General features: G+C 51.5%; 7 protein-coding genes across 7 annotated transcripts; 3 read left to right on the top strand and 4 right to left on the bottom strand.

Annotated features, from left to right (window-relative positions):
- Positions 1-1,009: 1,009 nt before the first annotated feature.
- On the top strand, positions 1,010-2,302 carry PV07_00591 (uncharacterized protein). Its single transcript, XM_016387055.1, has 3 exons — positions 1,010-1,519; positions 1,631-1,730; positions 1,813-2,302. The coding sequence occupies exons 1-3, from the start codon at positions 1,134-1,136 to the stop codon at positions 1,858-1,860; spliced, it is 534 nt and encodes a 177-aa protein (XP_016253983.1). The 5' UTR covers positions 1,010-1,133; the 3' UTR covers positions 1,861-2,302.
- Positions 1,800-4,493, bottom strand: PV07_00590 (uncharacterized protein). Its single transcript, XM_016387054.1, has 3 exons — positions 4,246-4,493; positions 2,934-4,190; positions 1,800-2,853 (listed from the first exon to the last, which is right to left on the bottom strand). The coding sequence occupies exons 1-3, from the start codon at positions 4,318-4,320 to the stop codon at positions 2,488-2,490; spliced, it is 1,698 nt and encodes a 565-aa protein (XP_016253982.1). The 5' UTR covers positions 4,321-4,493; the 3' UTR covers positions 1,800-2,487.
- Positions 4,494-4,850: 357 nt separating this feature from the next.
- On the bottom strand, positions 4,851-6,503 carry PV07_00589 (uncharacterized protein; the record flags this gene model as incomplete). The annotated part of the gene is made up of 1 exon (XM_016387053.1): positions 4,851-6,503. The coding sequence occupies one exon, from the start codon at positions 6,501-6,503 to the stop codon at positions 4,851-4,853; it is 1,653 nt and encodes a 550-aa protein (XP_016253981.1).
- Positions 6,504-6,812: 309 nt separating this feature from the next.
- On the bottom strand, positions 6,813-7,925 carry PV07_00588 (uncharacterized protein; the record flags this gene model as incomplete). Its single annotated transcript, XM_016387052.1, has 2 exons — positions 6,813-7,820; positions 7,866-7,925. The coding sequence occupies 2 exons, from the start codon at positions 7,923-7,925 to the stop codon at positions 6,813-6,815; spliced, it is 1,068 nt and encodes a 355-aa protein (XP_016253980.1).
- Positions 7,926-8,342: 417 nt separating this feature from the next.
- PV07_00587 (uncharacterized protein) lies at positions 8,343-10,122 on the top strand. The gene is made up of 2 exons (XM_016387051.1): positions 8,343-9,301; positions 9,365-10,122. The coding sequence occupies exons 1-2, from the start codon at positions 8,609-8,611 to the stop codon at positions 9,602-9,604; spliced, it is 933 nt and encodes a 310-aa protein (XP_016253979.1). The 5' UTR covers positions 8,343-8,608; the 3' UTR covers positions 9,605-10,122.
- Positions 10,123-10,363: 241 nt separating this feature from the next.
- Positions 10,364-12,521, top strand: PV07_00586 (uncharacterized protein). Its single transcript, XM_016387050.1, has 5 exons — positions 10,364-10,575; positions 10,642-10,920; positions 11,007-11,227; positions 11,278-11,836; positions 11,968-12,521. The coding sequence occupies exons 1-5, from the start codon at positions 10,546-10,548 to the stop codon at positions 12,142-12,144; spliced, it is 1,266 nt and encodes a 421-aa protein (XP_016253978.1). The 5' UTR covers positions 10,364-10,545; the 3' UTR covers positions 12,145-12,521.
- Positions 11,871-13,808, bottom strand: PV07_00585 (uncharacterized protein). Its single transcript, XM_016387049.1, has one exon. It carries the CDS (start codon positions 13,518-13,520, stop codon positions 12,963-12,965), a length of 558 nt encoding a protein of 185 aa, XP_016253977.1. The 5' UTR covers positions 13,521-13,808; the 3' UTR covers positions 11,871-12,962.
- Between the last annotated feature and the right edge of the window lie 209 nt (positions 13,809-14,017).

Raw genomic sequence — 14,017 nt, 5'->3', positions numbered from 1 at the left:
AAGTTGGAGCCACGACCAGGGTAGCCCGCCGACAGTCCGTGGACGATGTGCCCTGGTGTGCCCCGTTTCTGCGTGATGGTGGAGCTGACCTTAACGCTGAAACTCCAGACCAAACGGCTGATGCTAGAGCCTCATTCGCCCATGCCGCCAGTTTCCACGAGCCAATTTCCCGAGCCCTGCCTCTGATTCTGCGCCTAGAAGCAAGCGAGACCGCCGCTATGCCTCTTCTGCCTGCTTGAATTTCCTCCTCCTACGTAAAACAAGCGAAAGTCTGTCGGAGGGTCGACGCCCTGGAGGTGGAGGATCACGAATTGCGAATTGTTGTCGATCTCTCTGCTTCAAATCTCGACTGCCACGGATAGAGCCGATCTTGACTCGGGAGCAAAAGATGAGAATGATAGCTTGCACGACGAATGCACAACAGGGTGCGGATTTGTCTCAACGAGCACTCTGCCTTGACCTGAAACAACCCGGGGAATCTTTCTCCGTAACCTGTGCCATTATCCAAAGTGCGAGATCGAGATCGGACTGAAGCTTTTCCCACATTGCTTATACATGGAGCATGAGGTGCCACGTCTACACTCATTGTCCAGTAATGACACAACATCTATCACTTCGGAAGAGAGTCTCGAGTGTATCATCCTCAGCAGGCAAGTTTTCCCCGACAGACAGAATGGACACCCGGTGGCTTGATGTTGCTGCAAGAAATCTCTGATTCCCCAGAATCACCCGTTCCCCAGTCCGCCCCTCGCCTCTACGAACTATTGACACACCGTCCATTCGCGTGGCTGCACATTCAAGTAATCGTCTCATGAAACCATGAGAAGAGGTTGGGCACAAGTGGGCAGACCGTTGATGACTACTGGGCATTATTGGCACTCGACCGACACGTAGCGAAATCGCCATTCATTGCAGGCTCTTCGCGAAGTCAACGCCAAAACACGTGAAGGGCACTCAGATGCATCGGCGAACGCCGACAGCCTCTTTACAAAGGGTACTCCAAATGACGTTGGCTATTATTTGAGTCTGAGATGGTTCACGATAGAAAATATTCCCGCACGGAGTATTTCTTCGCATTCGAGCCTGAGGCCCCCAGTTCACGCAGATGACCAAGACAGGAGACGTCTCTCATCATGGTCTCTCTTCCACCAACGTCGACACTGCCAGCACTGGGCGCCGAACAAAGGGCACAAATTCTCGACACCCTCTTCGAGCCGTGTCTGCAACTGCACACACTATCCGTCAGCTTACTGCGGGAACAGTCATTCTCAACATACGACACACTTATTGAGGCCGTGGGCGAGCAGCTGCTGGAACTCCACCGGTCAAACTTGGAGAGCGATCAAGAATGGCTCGAGGCCATCTTATCTGCCCATCCGCGGTTAGGTGAGAAAAAGGTGGAGAGCGAGCAGAGTCGCAAGGAGCAAGCGCAATTGAACCAAGGCGGAGCCGACGAGGCCGAGAAGCTGGTGGACATGAACCGGAAATACGAAGACAAGTTTCCTGGTCTAAGATATGTGTATGTCTTCCCGCGCTCTCTCTTTCTCTTTGGATGCGGCTGTCCCCTGTTTCCTCCCTACAATCTCCTCAGGCTCAGTGACCGTCGTGATTATTGATAAGAAGTCAACAGAGTGTTCGTGAACGGACGAAGTCGCCCTGTCATCATGGAAGACATGCAGAGACGAATAGACCGGGGAGACATTCAGCTGGAAAAGCAAGAGGCAATCAAGGTAGGTGGTACATTCCTTTCTGGACTCGCGCAGCCCCAGCGAAGTCACACGTGCTAACACGTGCTACCTATCTTGCCAAAAGGCCATGTGCGATATCGCAAAGGATCGTGCGAAGAAGTTGGGCGGTTGAACCTCACACGATGGACGCGCTTCCCGTGGGCGTCGCCAAAACCACCACGTCGCGACCGACGGTCAAGCTGGACCAAAGAGACAATCGTATCTATGTGCCCTGGCTTCGCAATGGTACAGAAAAATCATTCAACGCCTTGCGGATCCCAATGCTCCGAATACAATTACATATCTGATTCGCCGTCCCGGGAGGCCTCTTTTTCTTCCCCCTCTTTCCCGTTCCCGTGTTAGCTGCATTGTGCGAGGGTGCGATGCGCGAACTATTATGTCTCTCACGAGCAGAGAGGCTTCCTGATGGGTAACTGAAGGTCGAAGCCATCACTGGTTCATGCCATAGGCACCTCGCGGGGATAGGATCGTCGTTGCCAATGCTGGTTTAGCCCGAACTAGGACAATTGCCTTGCATAGACAAACAGTCATATTACAATCCGCTTGGATTTCTTCCTGCCCTCCGCCAACATGTATTGCTAGTCGTGGACATCCATATTTCCCGAGTTCCAACGCCGATGGCAAAAGCCCAAAAGGCGCAAGCCCCAGTTAAAAGCCCCAAGCATCCAAGCATCCCAAGGAATCGAGCCAGTTGAATCCAATTTGTCATGCCTGTCGGCAGTTGAAACCCGAGAGTGCTTCATTTACCGGTCAACTTCTTCCTTTCGTCGCCGCTATCTTCGTCTTCGCCATCGCTCCACTCAATCCCCTCATCGCCGACGGCAAAGATTGTCTCGCCATCCAACGACATCCTCGGTTGTGGCGGGTTGAGAGGCTTGGAAGGCGGTGCTGCTTGGGTACTATTCTGAAGCGCCGGTGCTGGGGAAGGCCTCCTCGCCGGAGAGGGTTCGTGGGCGATAGCATCCGTAAGGGAGCTCGCTGCTCCGCCTCCAGAAGGAGGAACTGCCCTTTCTTGATCCTTTCTCGCATTAGCGGCTTCCTCGTCGTCATCCTCGATAGAGTCGGCAATGCTGCGGATCTCGAATCCGTCGTCATCTTGGGCAAGCTGTTAAAGTAAAAACATGTTAGCCACTTCATACGGTGTCCGTACTGGGACACAAAGGCAGGAGAGAGAGAGAGACTCACCTCGTCACTCATCGCAAAACGTCGATTATTCGCCGTCGGCCTCCACAGATACGCAATAAACGCAATATTGAACAAGTACACGATGTTCAGCCATCCGTCCAGCACAAACCATCTGGTCTGCCAATGCTCTGGCACAAAGTTCGCAGATCCCGACCCTGCAATGGCGAAGCTGTTGATGAAGAAAAAGGCAAAAATGACCAGTACACTCCCCAGGATACACCAGGATAGTTTCTTGTACATCATTGCCTTTGTCTTTTGTTTGCGGTCGATAAGATCTTTAATGGTGACGTTGAGAGACGACAATGTCCACACGTAGAAAGCCGTCATGGTCCCTGCGAGTGGTAGGATGACGAAGAGAATCAGGGGACCGACAGATTCAGGGGTAACGGCCATGGAAGCGATGGCATAGATGACCCCGAAGACGAAATGTGCGGCAGCCAAGATGCGGACGTAGATCATTGTCCTCCCCAGGGAGGGTTTCACCACCCCATAGCCCATGCAGACAATCAGGAGAAGAAAGAAAGAGAATGAATTTCGCCCAGCGTTGAGGATCGAGACGATGATCATGAAGATCTTGTTGAGCGCATTGTTGCCATGACGGTTTTGATAGTCATAGAATCCCCATGTCATCAGCTGCTCGACAATCAAGAAAATGATGATGGCAGTGATGTAGTTTTGCACCGGGAGGATATCAGAGCGGTTTTGGAAGTAGAGGAAAGCCCAGAATATACCCAGCACCGCGTAGACAATGGTGAGGCCGCCGTAAAACGGGAGTTTGGCTATTTGAGCTGCCGGCAGCTCACCGTATGCGTTCCTGAATTCCACCACCCCGTTATACTCGTGATCCGAGAAGGCGTACGTCGAGACGCAATAGTACCCCGTTCGACGGATCGGGTAGTTGATGGCCTTCGGATCTTTCAAATGGATTGCTTCGTTCGATATCGGGTTCCGTGAGGCCTCTGTGGCATTCGGGGCCAGTATGAAAGCGCCAATATCCTTCTCTTCACATAAGCCTTGTGCCACAGTGTCGGTGGTGCATATGGTCTCGAGATCTCGGTAGGACTCCCCGCCAGGCGGCATCCTGCCTATCAACGGCTCATCTTGCCATTCGAATATTATGAGGCTTGCGATCGGGTCTGAGTCGTCTTCGGTGTGGTCCGGAAGGAACTTGACCAGGATGAACGGATCTATTGACCCGCCCCATGACTTGCGACTGTACATCCCTGAACACCGCTGGCGATGCTCGTCATCTTGTTTCTAGTCATGGTCAGCGGGCAGAGCACGATACCACAAAGCTCCCTTCTATTCTCACAATTTGAACTTCATTTCCGGCGACCAGTGCTGCAAGGTATGCCAGGAGGCCGAGGGAGGGCACCCACCGGCGCATGTTTGCAGGCAGAACCGTTGCAGGCGGCAGCAGTCCAAACAGTCAAGGGCAAGACGAGATGCAGAACACTATCGGTTCGAGGACTTGAACTTCACTAGTCAGAGGGCATATTAAGAGGACGAAGGAAGGGACATTTTGTGTTGTTAGAAAGAAAGTTACTCCCGTCCGCGATGTTGTGACCAGGAGACGTACGACATAATACGTGTGATTTGTCGGAGACATTTTCAGACTCCGCCAGAGCGCAGCTGCGACTCTCCGTACGGCCAGTTGATCGATTCTCATGCATCGCTCCAAGGACTCGACATATTCAACTGGAGCAATTCCAAGGTAGCAGTGCCTTACTTCATGCAGACTCACAAGATCTTCGTATTATCTGCGCACCTGTTGCTACAAATGCTACACACGCTTGAGACGGAGCTCTCAAGCAGCGGCAGGCCAAATCATCCTCTGATTGACAATGCTCGAGGGCTTTGGTTTCCTCCAGAGAATGAACCACCATATAATGGTCCACCTTGCTTATTTGCGGACTCTCACTTGAACTTGGTTTTTCCTATCAAGCTTCTCGCTGTTCCACAGCATATGAGCGGTCCGAGGAACTCCGCGTCACCCTTATGCCCATGTTTCTCATCACAATCCAGAATGTCATTGATGGCCTTGAAAAGCTCGCTTGCCACGGTGCGATTGCTTGTTAGTGTCACAATCTGGCTGGCCCAGCCATAAAAGAAGACGGAGGCGTTGATGGGAGTCAGCTGTAACCTGTCCTTCACATGGGCAGCGACAGAGGTAGGAAACGGTTTGCATAAATCAACATCCGGCGTCACGGAAGTAGACTCGGGGCCAAAGAGTGTATGCACATCGAAGTCAACCACTTTGACTGGTAATCGTATCTCTGACGGGACAGCATGCATTGATAGTCCACCAAGGGCCTCCCTCAAGGTCGATGGGGGTTGATCTCTGTATCGTCCTTCGCCCAGGAGGATCTCGGCGCGGCTTAACTCACTCGTCGTTCCCATACAGTGAACGATCTCTCGCATTCGCTGGGCAGCGTGTAAGGTACATTCTAGGTCTCGTGCGGTAAGGCGCGGATATATGTCGTTAGGTAGCATCGGGGAGGATACCTCGGATTCGATTTGATTCACAATCGCTTTGTGATAAGTCTCAGATTTGTGCACAGAGGTTGACAGCAGTTGGTGGCTCGGAAAATGTGATATGTCAGAGATCAATGCCAGCAGTATCGTACAATCCACATTGATGGTGCGGGTCAAGGGGATAGTTGGGGTAGTGGGCATCAGGTTGTCAAGATCAAGCTGCCGATCCTCACCGAGTTTGCAGATATCCATCTTGCAGTCGACGACAGCACCAGTTGCGCGTAGATCGGCAAGAAATGCATCCACATCGGGGATGATACCTTCGCGAATCTTTGGAAGAACAAATCGAATCTGTGGGTGCCGAAACTGGACTCTGGCTTCCTGCGCCGCGATCTTCAGATCTTCAGCAAGTCGTACAAGTTCAAGTTTACTTGTCCTCTTGCCATCCCGATCGGCCTCAGAGACATGTCCGTCTTCCATATCGCTATCTTCCCCAAAATCGCCATAGTGTTCCCAGCCTTCCTTGGCTATCTCGAACATCAGCCGTTTCTCCGTCAAAGTCGAGATTTTGATCCATTGCAATCCATTGCCAGCGATGATGTCCACTAAAGTCTCTCTTTTCCGCACATTCCTCGAAACGTCTGCTCGGCTTACCAATTTCTCCTCCCGAATTTTTCCACATGCAGCGCTGTCCTTTCCTCCAAAGTACATTTTCTTGCCCATTGCGGTAATGTGACGGCATGATTTTGCCGTATTCCAAACAGCTTCATAAAAGGGTAGATTGGAGCTTCTCAGCGCGTGCAGTTGTGGACGTTCCTCATCTTGCGGGATTGGTTTTTCGACAATGATCTGAGAGTTGCCGTCGGAAGTGGTAAACCCGTGTGCTATCTTTTCCAAGATCTTTATCTCCGATTCGATTCCTCGTTTGAACCCTCTTATCTCTACTTGCTGTTGTTTTCCTTGCGCTTTGAGGTGGGCCTGATATAGCTGGAATTCCTGTAGCAAGGCTCTGGCACGGGTTTGGAGACCGCTAAGCAGCTCGGCAGAGCTCGTTGGGGAAGGCTCATTTTCGTCGTGACCGTCCGTAACAAGCATTGGAGTCCTCTTGTCGACTTGCAGGATTCAATTGCCAGATCAGCAAGGAATCTAAACAGGGTAATATCCAAAGAAGGAGAGAGGTACTCTCATGAAGATTGTGAGCTTGAAAGTGAACTTGACCAGACACACCAGACTCAGGTTGCGGAGTAGGTTTACCGAGCATGCTTTTCATTGGCGGAATCAAGCGCACTGCCAAGGTCATGTTTTCGATTGCGTGAAACCCTCTCACCCTTAATGCGCCACTGAACAAGATCATGCTTAGTGACCGGATCTCAATCAAAGGTGCTGAACTGTGTGATCGCTTCTTCAAAGTTCTGGGTTCTTGATCTGATCGCCAGGCAGCCACATACACACCCTCGTGTCAGCAGTTACGAGCATGTTGTAGCGGGGATTGCATTGTACCACTGGCGCCTTGATTCCTCGGCTCGTCAATCGAACCATGGGCTCCTGTCGAATATCGGTGACATTATGGGTATCCCACACTAGCAGGTCTGGCTGGTCACCAGCCCCACCGACGACATACCTCCCATCTTGTGTAAAACAGACGTCTCCCTGACCGAGCGGCTTTCCCGATTTCGACACCGGAGCTGCCCGTCCAGTGCCTGCCGTCTTCCCTACCAGAAATGATTTGACTATCCCATCAAAAGCGTCAAGCACGAAATGACCATGATAGTCCGTGCCGAGAAGCATATTTTTCCCGTCGTTGGAGAATTCCAATTTAGTCCATGCGCGACCCTTTGTGGTTGGGGTGTACCGATCCTCCTCTCCAGCCAGATCAAATGTAGCGAAGGGAGCCTTGTCGAAGTTTCGCACATCGTACAGAAGGATAGAGGAGGTGGATTGTGACGCTATCGCCATGATTTGCGCAGAGGGATCGTAGGCTGCGAGGTAGGGAGTAACAAGTTTCAGTTTCCCCTGCGGGCTTCTGGAGTTCAAATCCCACAGACAGACCATGTCGTCATTGCCGCACGATAAAAACTGATCGCTGCCTGGTGACAGTGCTATGCAAGTTACTTGTCCCGTGTGGGCCGTAAAATAGCGAACGAAGCTCTCATTGTGGAGTTCCAATAAGCGCAGAGAGTCTTCTTGCTTCGTGCTGGCAAACAGAACGTTGCGTGGGTGGTGAGTAAATCGCGCCAGATGTATGCCATACTTCTTGCTGGGTATCGTCTTGGTTCTCTTTCCCTCTTTTATATCGTAGACATGCATCGTTTCGTCGTCTGAGGCTGCGACGAGGAACTCGCCCATGTCGTCGAAATCAAGGGATGTGACACGACTCTCAACTCCATCTGAGCGAGTAGACCCGGGAAATTGCTAGACGCGATTAGCAGACGTGAGAATAGAGTAAGGACTACCTACTCTTGCAGGTCGGTATTGCTTGATCACATCGTGTACTTTCTGTTGCGGAAGGGCTGCCATGGCTAAGGAGCAGGTGGAAAGTCTAGGCTGCGCCGAAGGCCGCGCATCGACAACAAGACTGAAGAGTACTTCAACGCGAGTGCGATGAGCAATCTCAGGAGGAGAAGAGGAAGAGCAACGTCAAATCGCGCAAAGACGTATGCTGGCTCTGAATTGGTTACGCTCCGGAGTGGTTTGGTTTCATGCGATGAAGACAAAATTCCCCGTTTCCAGTGCTTGAGTTACCTTTCTCATTGCTGGACTGTTTGCCACTAGACTTCGGTAAGGACCCCGCCTAAGATCCAAGCGGCACTGTGGTAAAAATGTAGGCAGTGTGCGATCCCAGCCTCCAACTTACTTAGGTGGGGAACTTTATTAAACCCCTTGGCTACCTAGGAACCGCCTACCCCAATCCCTAAAGCTGACTCAAGTCGTAAGCAAAGCCCTCGGGTCCAGCTTCGCTATTAACTCCGACGTCGCCTTCGCGTAAGAATCATTTGCAGCGAAATAATTTTTCTTTGTCTGAACAGCAAAGTGTCGCACACGCAACCTCTGACAGTTGCTGACCTGCCACCACCCCTTTTACCTCGAGGATCGCCTTGTCTAGGAACATGTTGTGTTGACATTGGCTCTGCGATAAACTCACGGCAGGTTCAGGCGCGAAGGGAAGGGTAGCAGCGACTCGAACACTTGACGACTCGATCATGTCGACGACAACAGGCGCCTTCATTGCCGGCGGCATTGCTGCTTGCGGAGCCGTCACCGCAACACATCCCTTCGAAACAGTCAAAATCAGGTTACAGCTTCAAGGAGAATTACAAGCCAAAGACGTTGCAGTAAGGAAATATAAGGGTGTTTTCCACGGGGTTGGGGTCATCCTAAAAAACGAAGGGCTGAAGGGAATATACCGAGGAATCGGGACTGCATACATTTACCAGATACTATTGAATGGTTGTCGGCTGGGATTCTACGAGCCATTACGAGCGACATGCACCAAGCTCATCTACAAGGACACCAATGTCCAGTCTCTCGGTATCAACATCTTTTCCGGCGCGGCTTCTGGTATTCTGGGGGCTATGGCAGGCTCACCTTTCTTTCTGGTCAAGACCCGACTCCAATCATACTCTCCCTCTTTGCCTGTGGGCACGCAGCATAAATACCGCAATGCTTTCGACGGCCTGTCGCAGATTTACAAAGCGGAGGGTGTACGAGGTCTATACCGAGGCATGGGCGCATCGATGGTCCGAACCGGAGCTGGAAGTTCAGTCCAGCTACCGACATATTTCTTTGCGAAGAGACGGCTAATACGCCATTTCGGGATGGAAGATGGCCCTGCATTGCATTTGCTGAGCTCAACTGCCAGCGGCTTTGTTGTCTGCGTCTTTATGCATCCGCCGGTACGTTTTGTTTATTCTCATCCGGACTTTGATTTCCGTCACAAGTATTAATCTTTGACGTAGGATACCGTCATGGCGCGATTGTACAACCAACATGGTAATCTCTACAATGGTATCTTCGACTGCCTCTGGAAAACCATCTCGACAGAAGGAGTCCTCAGTGTCTACAAAGGCTTCACAGCGCATCTTGCCCGAATATTGCCGCACACCATCCTCACGTTGACTTTAGCAGAGCAGACGAACAAGCTCATACGAGGAGTGGAAAGCAGAATCCTATCGAAGTCTCTGAAGGAGAAGCTTTGAGATACATGGTTTGATGCGCACCAACTTAGCTTTGCATCTACGGCGTTGCTGGGGACTGGTGTGCGTCATCTTGAGAGTCTGAGGACTGGGTCGTCTTGAGTTCAGGCGGGTTCGTGTCGGCCAAAGCCTCTGGAGGTTGCTGTACCCATATATCGCGAACCAAGCGGGATTGACAACTTTGACGGAGGCGCATTACCCACATGGATGCTCACAATGGTGCAAAGGGAACACGATGGGAGGGGCGCTTTGTGTCTTTGCCTCCTACAGGCATCAGCAGAGCTGGCTGGATCTTTGGTTGCTAGTCCGAGTCGAGCAGCATGCCTGCGGCCTCTAGAACTTCACATAGCACAATGCACGCTTCAGCAAGGCTGGGGTTGCTGGCGAGACCGATCTCGGAAGGCTGCTGGAGGCTTGTGGTTACCATATTAGGTATAGGCAGTCGTGGTAGCCGGGAACGTCAATAGTTCGGATCGGCTCAGATCAGATTAGATCACATGACAGACCGCGAAACTCTCGAGCCTGCAAAGTTTTGCGGAAACTTCAGGCAGCTGTCTCGCACCTGAGGGTAAAATGGCTAATGAGAGCCCCCTTCTGAAGCCCATCCGAAGACATTGTTCAGCATTTCGTAAGAAATCCACTCTTGGCTAAGAACCCAGAGTCACAATCTCGCCGTCTGGTGGTGCATTGTTGTGATGAAGTGGATCAACTTCGGCGCAGGCCAGTAGCTAGCCCCCCAGCCCGCCAGAACACGCTCCGTCACTTTGTCGCGGTCCACGCTCTAGCGCGTTTACGTTAAATACGCCCAGCAACCAGTTTACATCTACTCTCATTGACATTTCTCTTCCATCTTTGCACTCGACAACCACGGCCACTTCTACATTATCCTGCCTCGATACCATTGCTTCTGTGTTCTCTCATTGCACCTATCTCATCATTGAATCATGACGACTCAAGTCACGCCGTCGAAACAGGTGAGTTTGCCACTTGCATCATGCATTTTTCTCCGACAGGTACACATTACTAACAAATACGCGCAGGCGGCTGCAAGCCTCGAGAGTCTCAAGGTCAAGGACAGTCCTATCAAAAAGCTCAACTTCAATGTTGAGGATAAGGAAAACATGCCCGTTCCCGTCGAGCCCACCGAATCCATGGCCAAACCAGAGTCAGATATCGAGAAAAAGACTGCTTCAGAGGCAGAGGAGAAGATTGAGCAGGTTCAGGTCCCCAAGACTCTCAGAGAGCTCGAAGCCGAGGAACCACTGCTACAACAGAACCCTCATCGCTTTGTCCTCTTTCCTTTGAAGTATCATGAGATAGTACGCGTCACACCTAGCCCTTCTGCATCCTTCACACTCACCCCACTTGTTGTGCTTGGAGCTCCATGACTGACATCCTTGCACAGTGGAATATGTATAAGCGTGCAGAGGCCAGCTTCTGGACGGCAGAAGAAGTTGATCTCTCCAAAGACCTTCACGACTGGCACAACCGTTTGAACAATGACGAACGTTACTTCATCTCTCACGTCCTCGCCTTCTTTGCTGCATCGGACGGCATTGTCAACGAGAACCTTCTAGAGCGCTTCAGTGCCGAAGTACAAGTGCCGGAAGCCCGTTGCTTCTACGGGTAGGCAGTTTCCCATCACTTCATGCCCACACAACTGACAGGTTCCAAAGGTTTCAAGTCATGATGGAGAATATCCACTCGGAAATGTACAGCCTTCTCATTGACACCTATGTAAAGGACCCCAAAGAGAAGACATATCTGTTCGACGCCATCGACACAATCCCTTGCATTCGCAAGAAAGCAGACTGGGCTCTGCGATGGATATCAGACAAAGAGTCGAGCTTTGCCCAACGACTAGTGGCTTTCGCAGCCGTCGAAGGCATCTTCTTCTCTGGATCCTTTGCATCCATCTTCTGGCTGAAGAGCAAAGGACTGATGCCCGGCCTCACCTTCTCCAACGAGCTCATCTCTCGTGACGAGGGCATGCACACGGACTTTGCGTGCCTTTTGATGCAACATCTGCAGCACAAGCCGGACCCACAACTCATCGAAAACATTATAACCGAAGCCGTCAGGATCGAAAAGGAATTCCTCACCGATGCCCTCCCCGTCGCACTGCTCGGCATGAACTCGAAGCTCATGTGTCAGTACATTGAGTTTGTTGCTGACCGTCTGCTCCTTGCCCTGGGCAACAAGAGATGCTACAACGCGCAGAATCCATTCCCATTCGTAAGTACTACCCAATGAATATTCCAGCTCAACCGTCATGTGGCGCCATTGCCTCTCCCACAAATGATACTGCAAAAGCCTTCTGGTCAATTGTCCATCAGATTCAAATGCTGACTTTCTGGAATCTTTAGATGGAGAACATCTCACTCGCGGGAAAGACCAACTTCTTCGAGAAGCGCGTTGGCGACTATCAAAAGAGTGGTGTTATGACTTCAGCCAGCAAGAAGTCCGAAGAGAAGTCCACCTCACCAAAGGAGGAGAAGACGGAAGCCGAAAGCAACGGCATCAGTTTCGACGAAGACTTTTAGATCGTATTGGATCTTTGACGACGATTTCTTTTTGCTGTCTGTTCAGGGCGTCTTATCGGTAAACGGTAAACGAAGGGAGAAAACCTAGAGGGTGTCCCATCCTTTCTACACTTGTTATACCCATTTCATATCGGCATCCGCACTCCGAAAAACAACGTGGCGGCTTCGAAAGGTTCCTCGAGTGAGGAGCGTATGGCTTTATCTGTGTTGAACTGTTTTGATAACGGTCTGTCTCTCCCCCTGTGCATAGGCCAGCTAGAGAGGGTCTTGTTTTTTTGGTTAATCATGAAGAATTCATAGCGTGGTGAACTGGGAAGGCTGTACGAAATACATACTAGTACTCTGAACTAGAAACGCAATCACAACTGTAATTGATGTATTCTTGTCTCTAGTTTTGTTCGTAGATGTAGGGGACAGAGGTCAGCCTTGCTTCATCCCCCGCTGGAAACCAGCCTCGTCGGCTCGTCCCATGTTGATCCGCGGTGCACAGCACAAGATAATCGTACGAAGCCATCACCGCTCGATAGTTTCAGTGTTGTCTCCCGGAGGATGATCTCAATGCACGGCGCTATAATGGTAGAGCGTTTTTGATCCGCATCTTCGACGTCGCTCGTAACCTTTCGAATCTCACCAGCATCTTCTCATTCCCATCACTTGCCTCCTTTGCACTTGGGCCTCGTGGTACTCATTCTCGATGTGGTGGCCCTCACTGCGGGCTCCTTGTCTTTCCGACAGTGATCTTGACACGCAGCGACATTGACCACAGGGAGCGTAGACGGGCATACTGGTATGTGAAGCAAAAATGCTTAAGATAAACTTCACTTCTTTCCTTTCTTCTTTTTCCCCTTGCCCCCTCCACCCGCCTGCGTCACAGCTGGCGGGGCTGTCGCAACCTTGTCCTCCGTCCTGGTCGTCGCGGTGCCGGCTCCGCCATCAATGTCCATCTTGTCGCCATCTACCCCTGTTCCAGCTCCTGGTGCTGCAGACACAGCTACGGCAGGCATCTCGATGGCCTCCCCCTTGGCCAGTCTCCCTAGTCCATTCAATAACCTTCCCACTTCGGCAGCCTTGTCGGTTTGGTATTTCAGGCATATCCCGCTTTCTGCATGGTAGGTCTTCAAGGTGAGGACGGCAGAGCGCTCCCGCTTGCCCTGCGGTTGCGATGGAGCAGGGACCGCGGATGTTGCCGCCGTGTCTGTCGTCGAGGGCCTAGAGCCAGGATCACTTTTCTCTTTCGACTGCTTAGGTTTTGACTTGGCCTTCGTATTGGGTTTCCGGGGCAGAGCATATTTTGTCGTGATTCGTGCCGAAGGGTAGGCTTGGATGAGGAGCGACGACTGGTGCAGGTAGGTATGCAGATCTGTGAAATAGGTCATATCTGGTCCCCGGCACAGAGTGTCTCCTCTTTCCGTTGCTTCTCCAAATGTAAACCCTCGTCGTGCGAGACTTTGTGGGGGACGTGGTGTGACCGACTCCGGCGAAAAGGTGTGATTTTCCTGACTCTGATGTAGGGGTGACAACCCGCAGGTTTGTTCTCTGAATAATGACGTCAGTGAAGGTTTGCTGTCAGATATCAGCTAATCCCGATTCCCGCACTTCAAAAGGGAGTACCGAGAGGCATCAGTTTGGTGTCCAGCTGCTTCAATTTAGTGAAATAATTGAAGCCCAGTAGTTGCGGGGCCATCGTGAGCGCGCTGTGAGGCGGCAAGGAGATCTGGGACGAAGCCTTGGCAGTGTACCGAGTAGGAGCAGAGCCACATGAGGAAAGCCGATAGGGCGGCGTTTGTAGTCACGTGCACGGCCGAAGATTCCCGCCCCACCTTTTCCAGGTACGATATACGAGCCACCAATCAGCTTCTCTCCGGATTTCGGG

This window comes from Cladophialophora immunda (assembly GCF_000835495.1).
Source record: "Cladophialophora immunda strain CBS 83496 unplaced genomic scaffold supercont1.1, whole genome shotgun sequence".
Lineage (NCBI taxonomy): Eukaryota > Fungi > Ascomycota > Eurotiomycetes > Chaetothyriales > Herpotrichiellaceae > Cladophialophora > Cladophialophora immunda.
This window is presented reverse-complemented; position numbering and strand designations above follow the sequence as displayed.

Excerpts from the sequence above, each read along its gene's own strand:
- PV07_00587 (XM_016387051.1), top strand. The coding sequence starts at position 8,609 with ATGTCGACGACAACAGGCGCCTTCATTGCCGGCGGCATTGCTGCTTGC. Across the intron at positions 9,302-9,364 it reads GCGTCTTTATGCATCCGCCG|GATACCGTCATGGCGCGATT; the intron begins GTACGTTTTGTT and ends TCTTTGACGTAG.
- PV07_00590 (XM_016387054.1), bottom strand. The coding sequence starts at position 4,320 with ATGCGCCGGTGGGTGCCCTCCCTCGGCCTCCTGGCATACCTTGCAGCA. Across the intron at positions 4,191-4,245 it reads CCGGAAATGAAGTTCAAATT|AAACAAGATGACGAGCATCG; the intron begins GTGAGAATAGAA and ends GACCATGACTAG. Across the intron at positions 2,854-2,933 it reads GTTTTGCGATGAGTGACGAG|CTTGCCCAAGATGACGACGG; the intron begins GTGAGTCTCTCT and ends TTACTTTAACAG.
- PV07_00585 (XM_016387049.1), bottom strand. The coding sequence starts at position 13,520 with ATGACCTATTTCACAGATCTGCATACCTACCTGCACCAGTCGTCGCTC.
- PV07_00586 (XM_016387050.1), top strand. The coding sequence starts at position 10,546 with ATGACGACTCAAGTCACGCCGTCGAAACAG. Across the intron at positions 10,921-11,006 it reads CTTTGAAGTATCATGAGATA|TGGAATATGTATAAGCGTGC; the intron begins GTACGCGTCACA and ends ATCCTTGCACAG. Across the intron at positions 11,837-11,967 it reads CGCAGAATCCATTCCCATTC|ATGGAGAACATCTCACTCGC; the intron begins GTAAGTACTACC and ends TGGAATCTTTAG.
- PV07_00591 (XM_016387055.1), top strand. The coding sequence starts at position 1,134 with ATGGTCTCTCTTCCACCAACGTCGACACTGCCAGCACTGGGCGCCGAA. Across the intron at positions 1,520-1,630 it reads TTTCCTGGTCTAAGATATGT|AGTGTTCGTGAACGGACGAA; the intron begins GTATGTCTTCCC and ends AGAAGTCAACAG. Across the intron at positions 1,731-1,812 it reads AAAAGCAAGAGGCAATCAAG|GCCATGTGCGATATCGCAAA; the intron begins GTAGGTGGTACA and ends TCTTGCCAAAAG.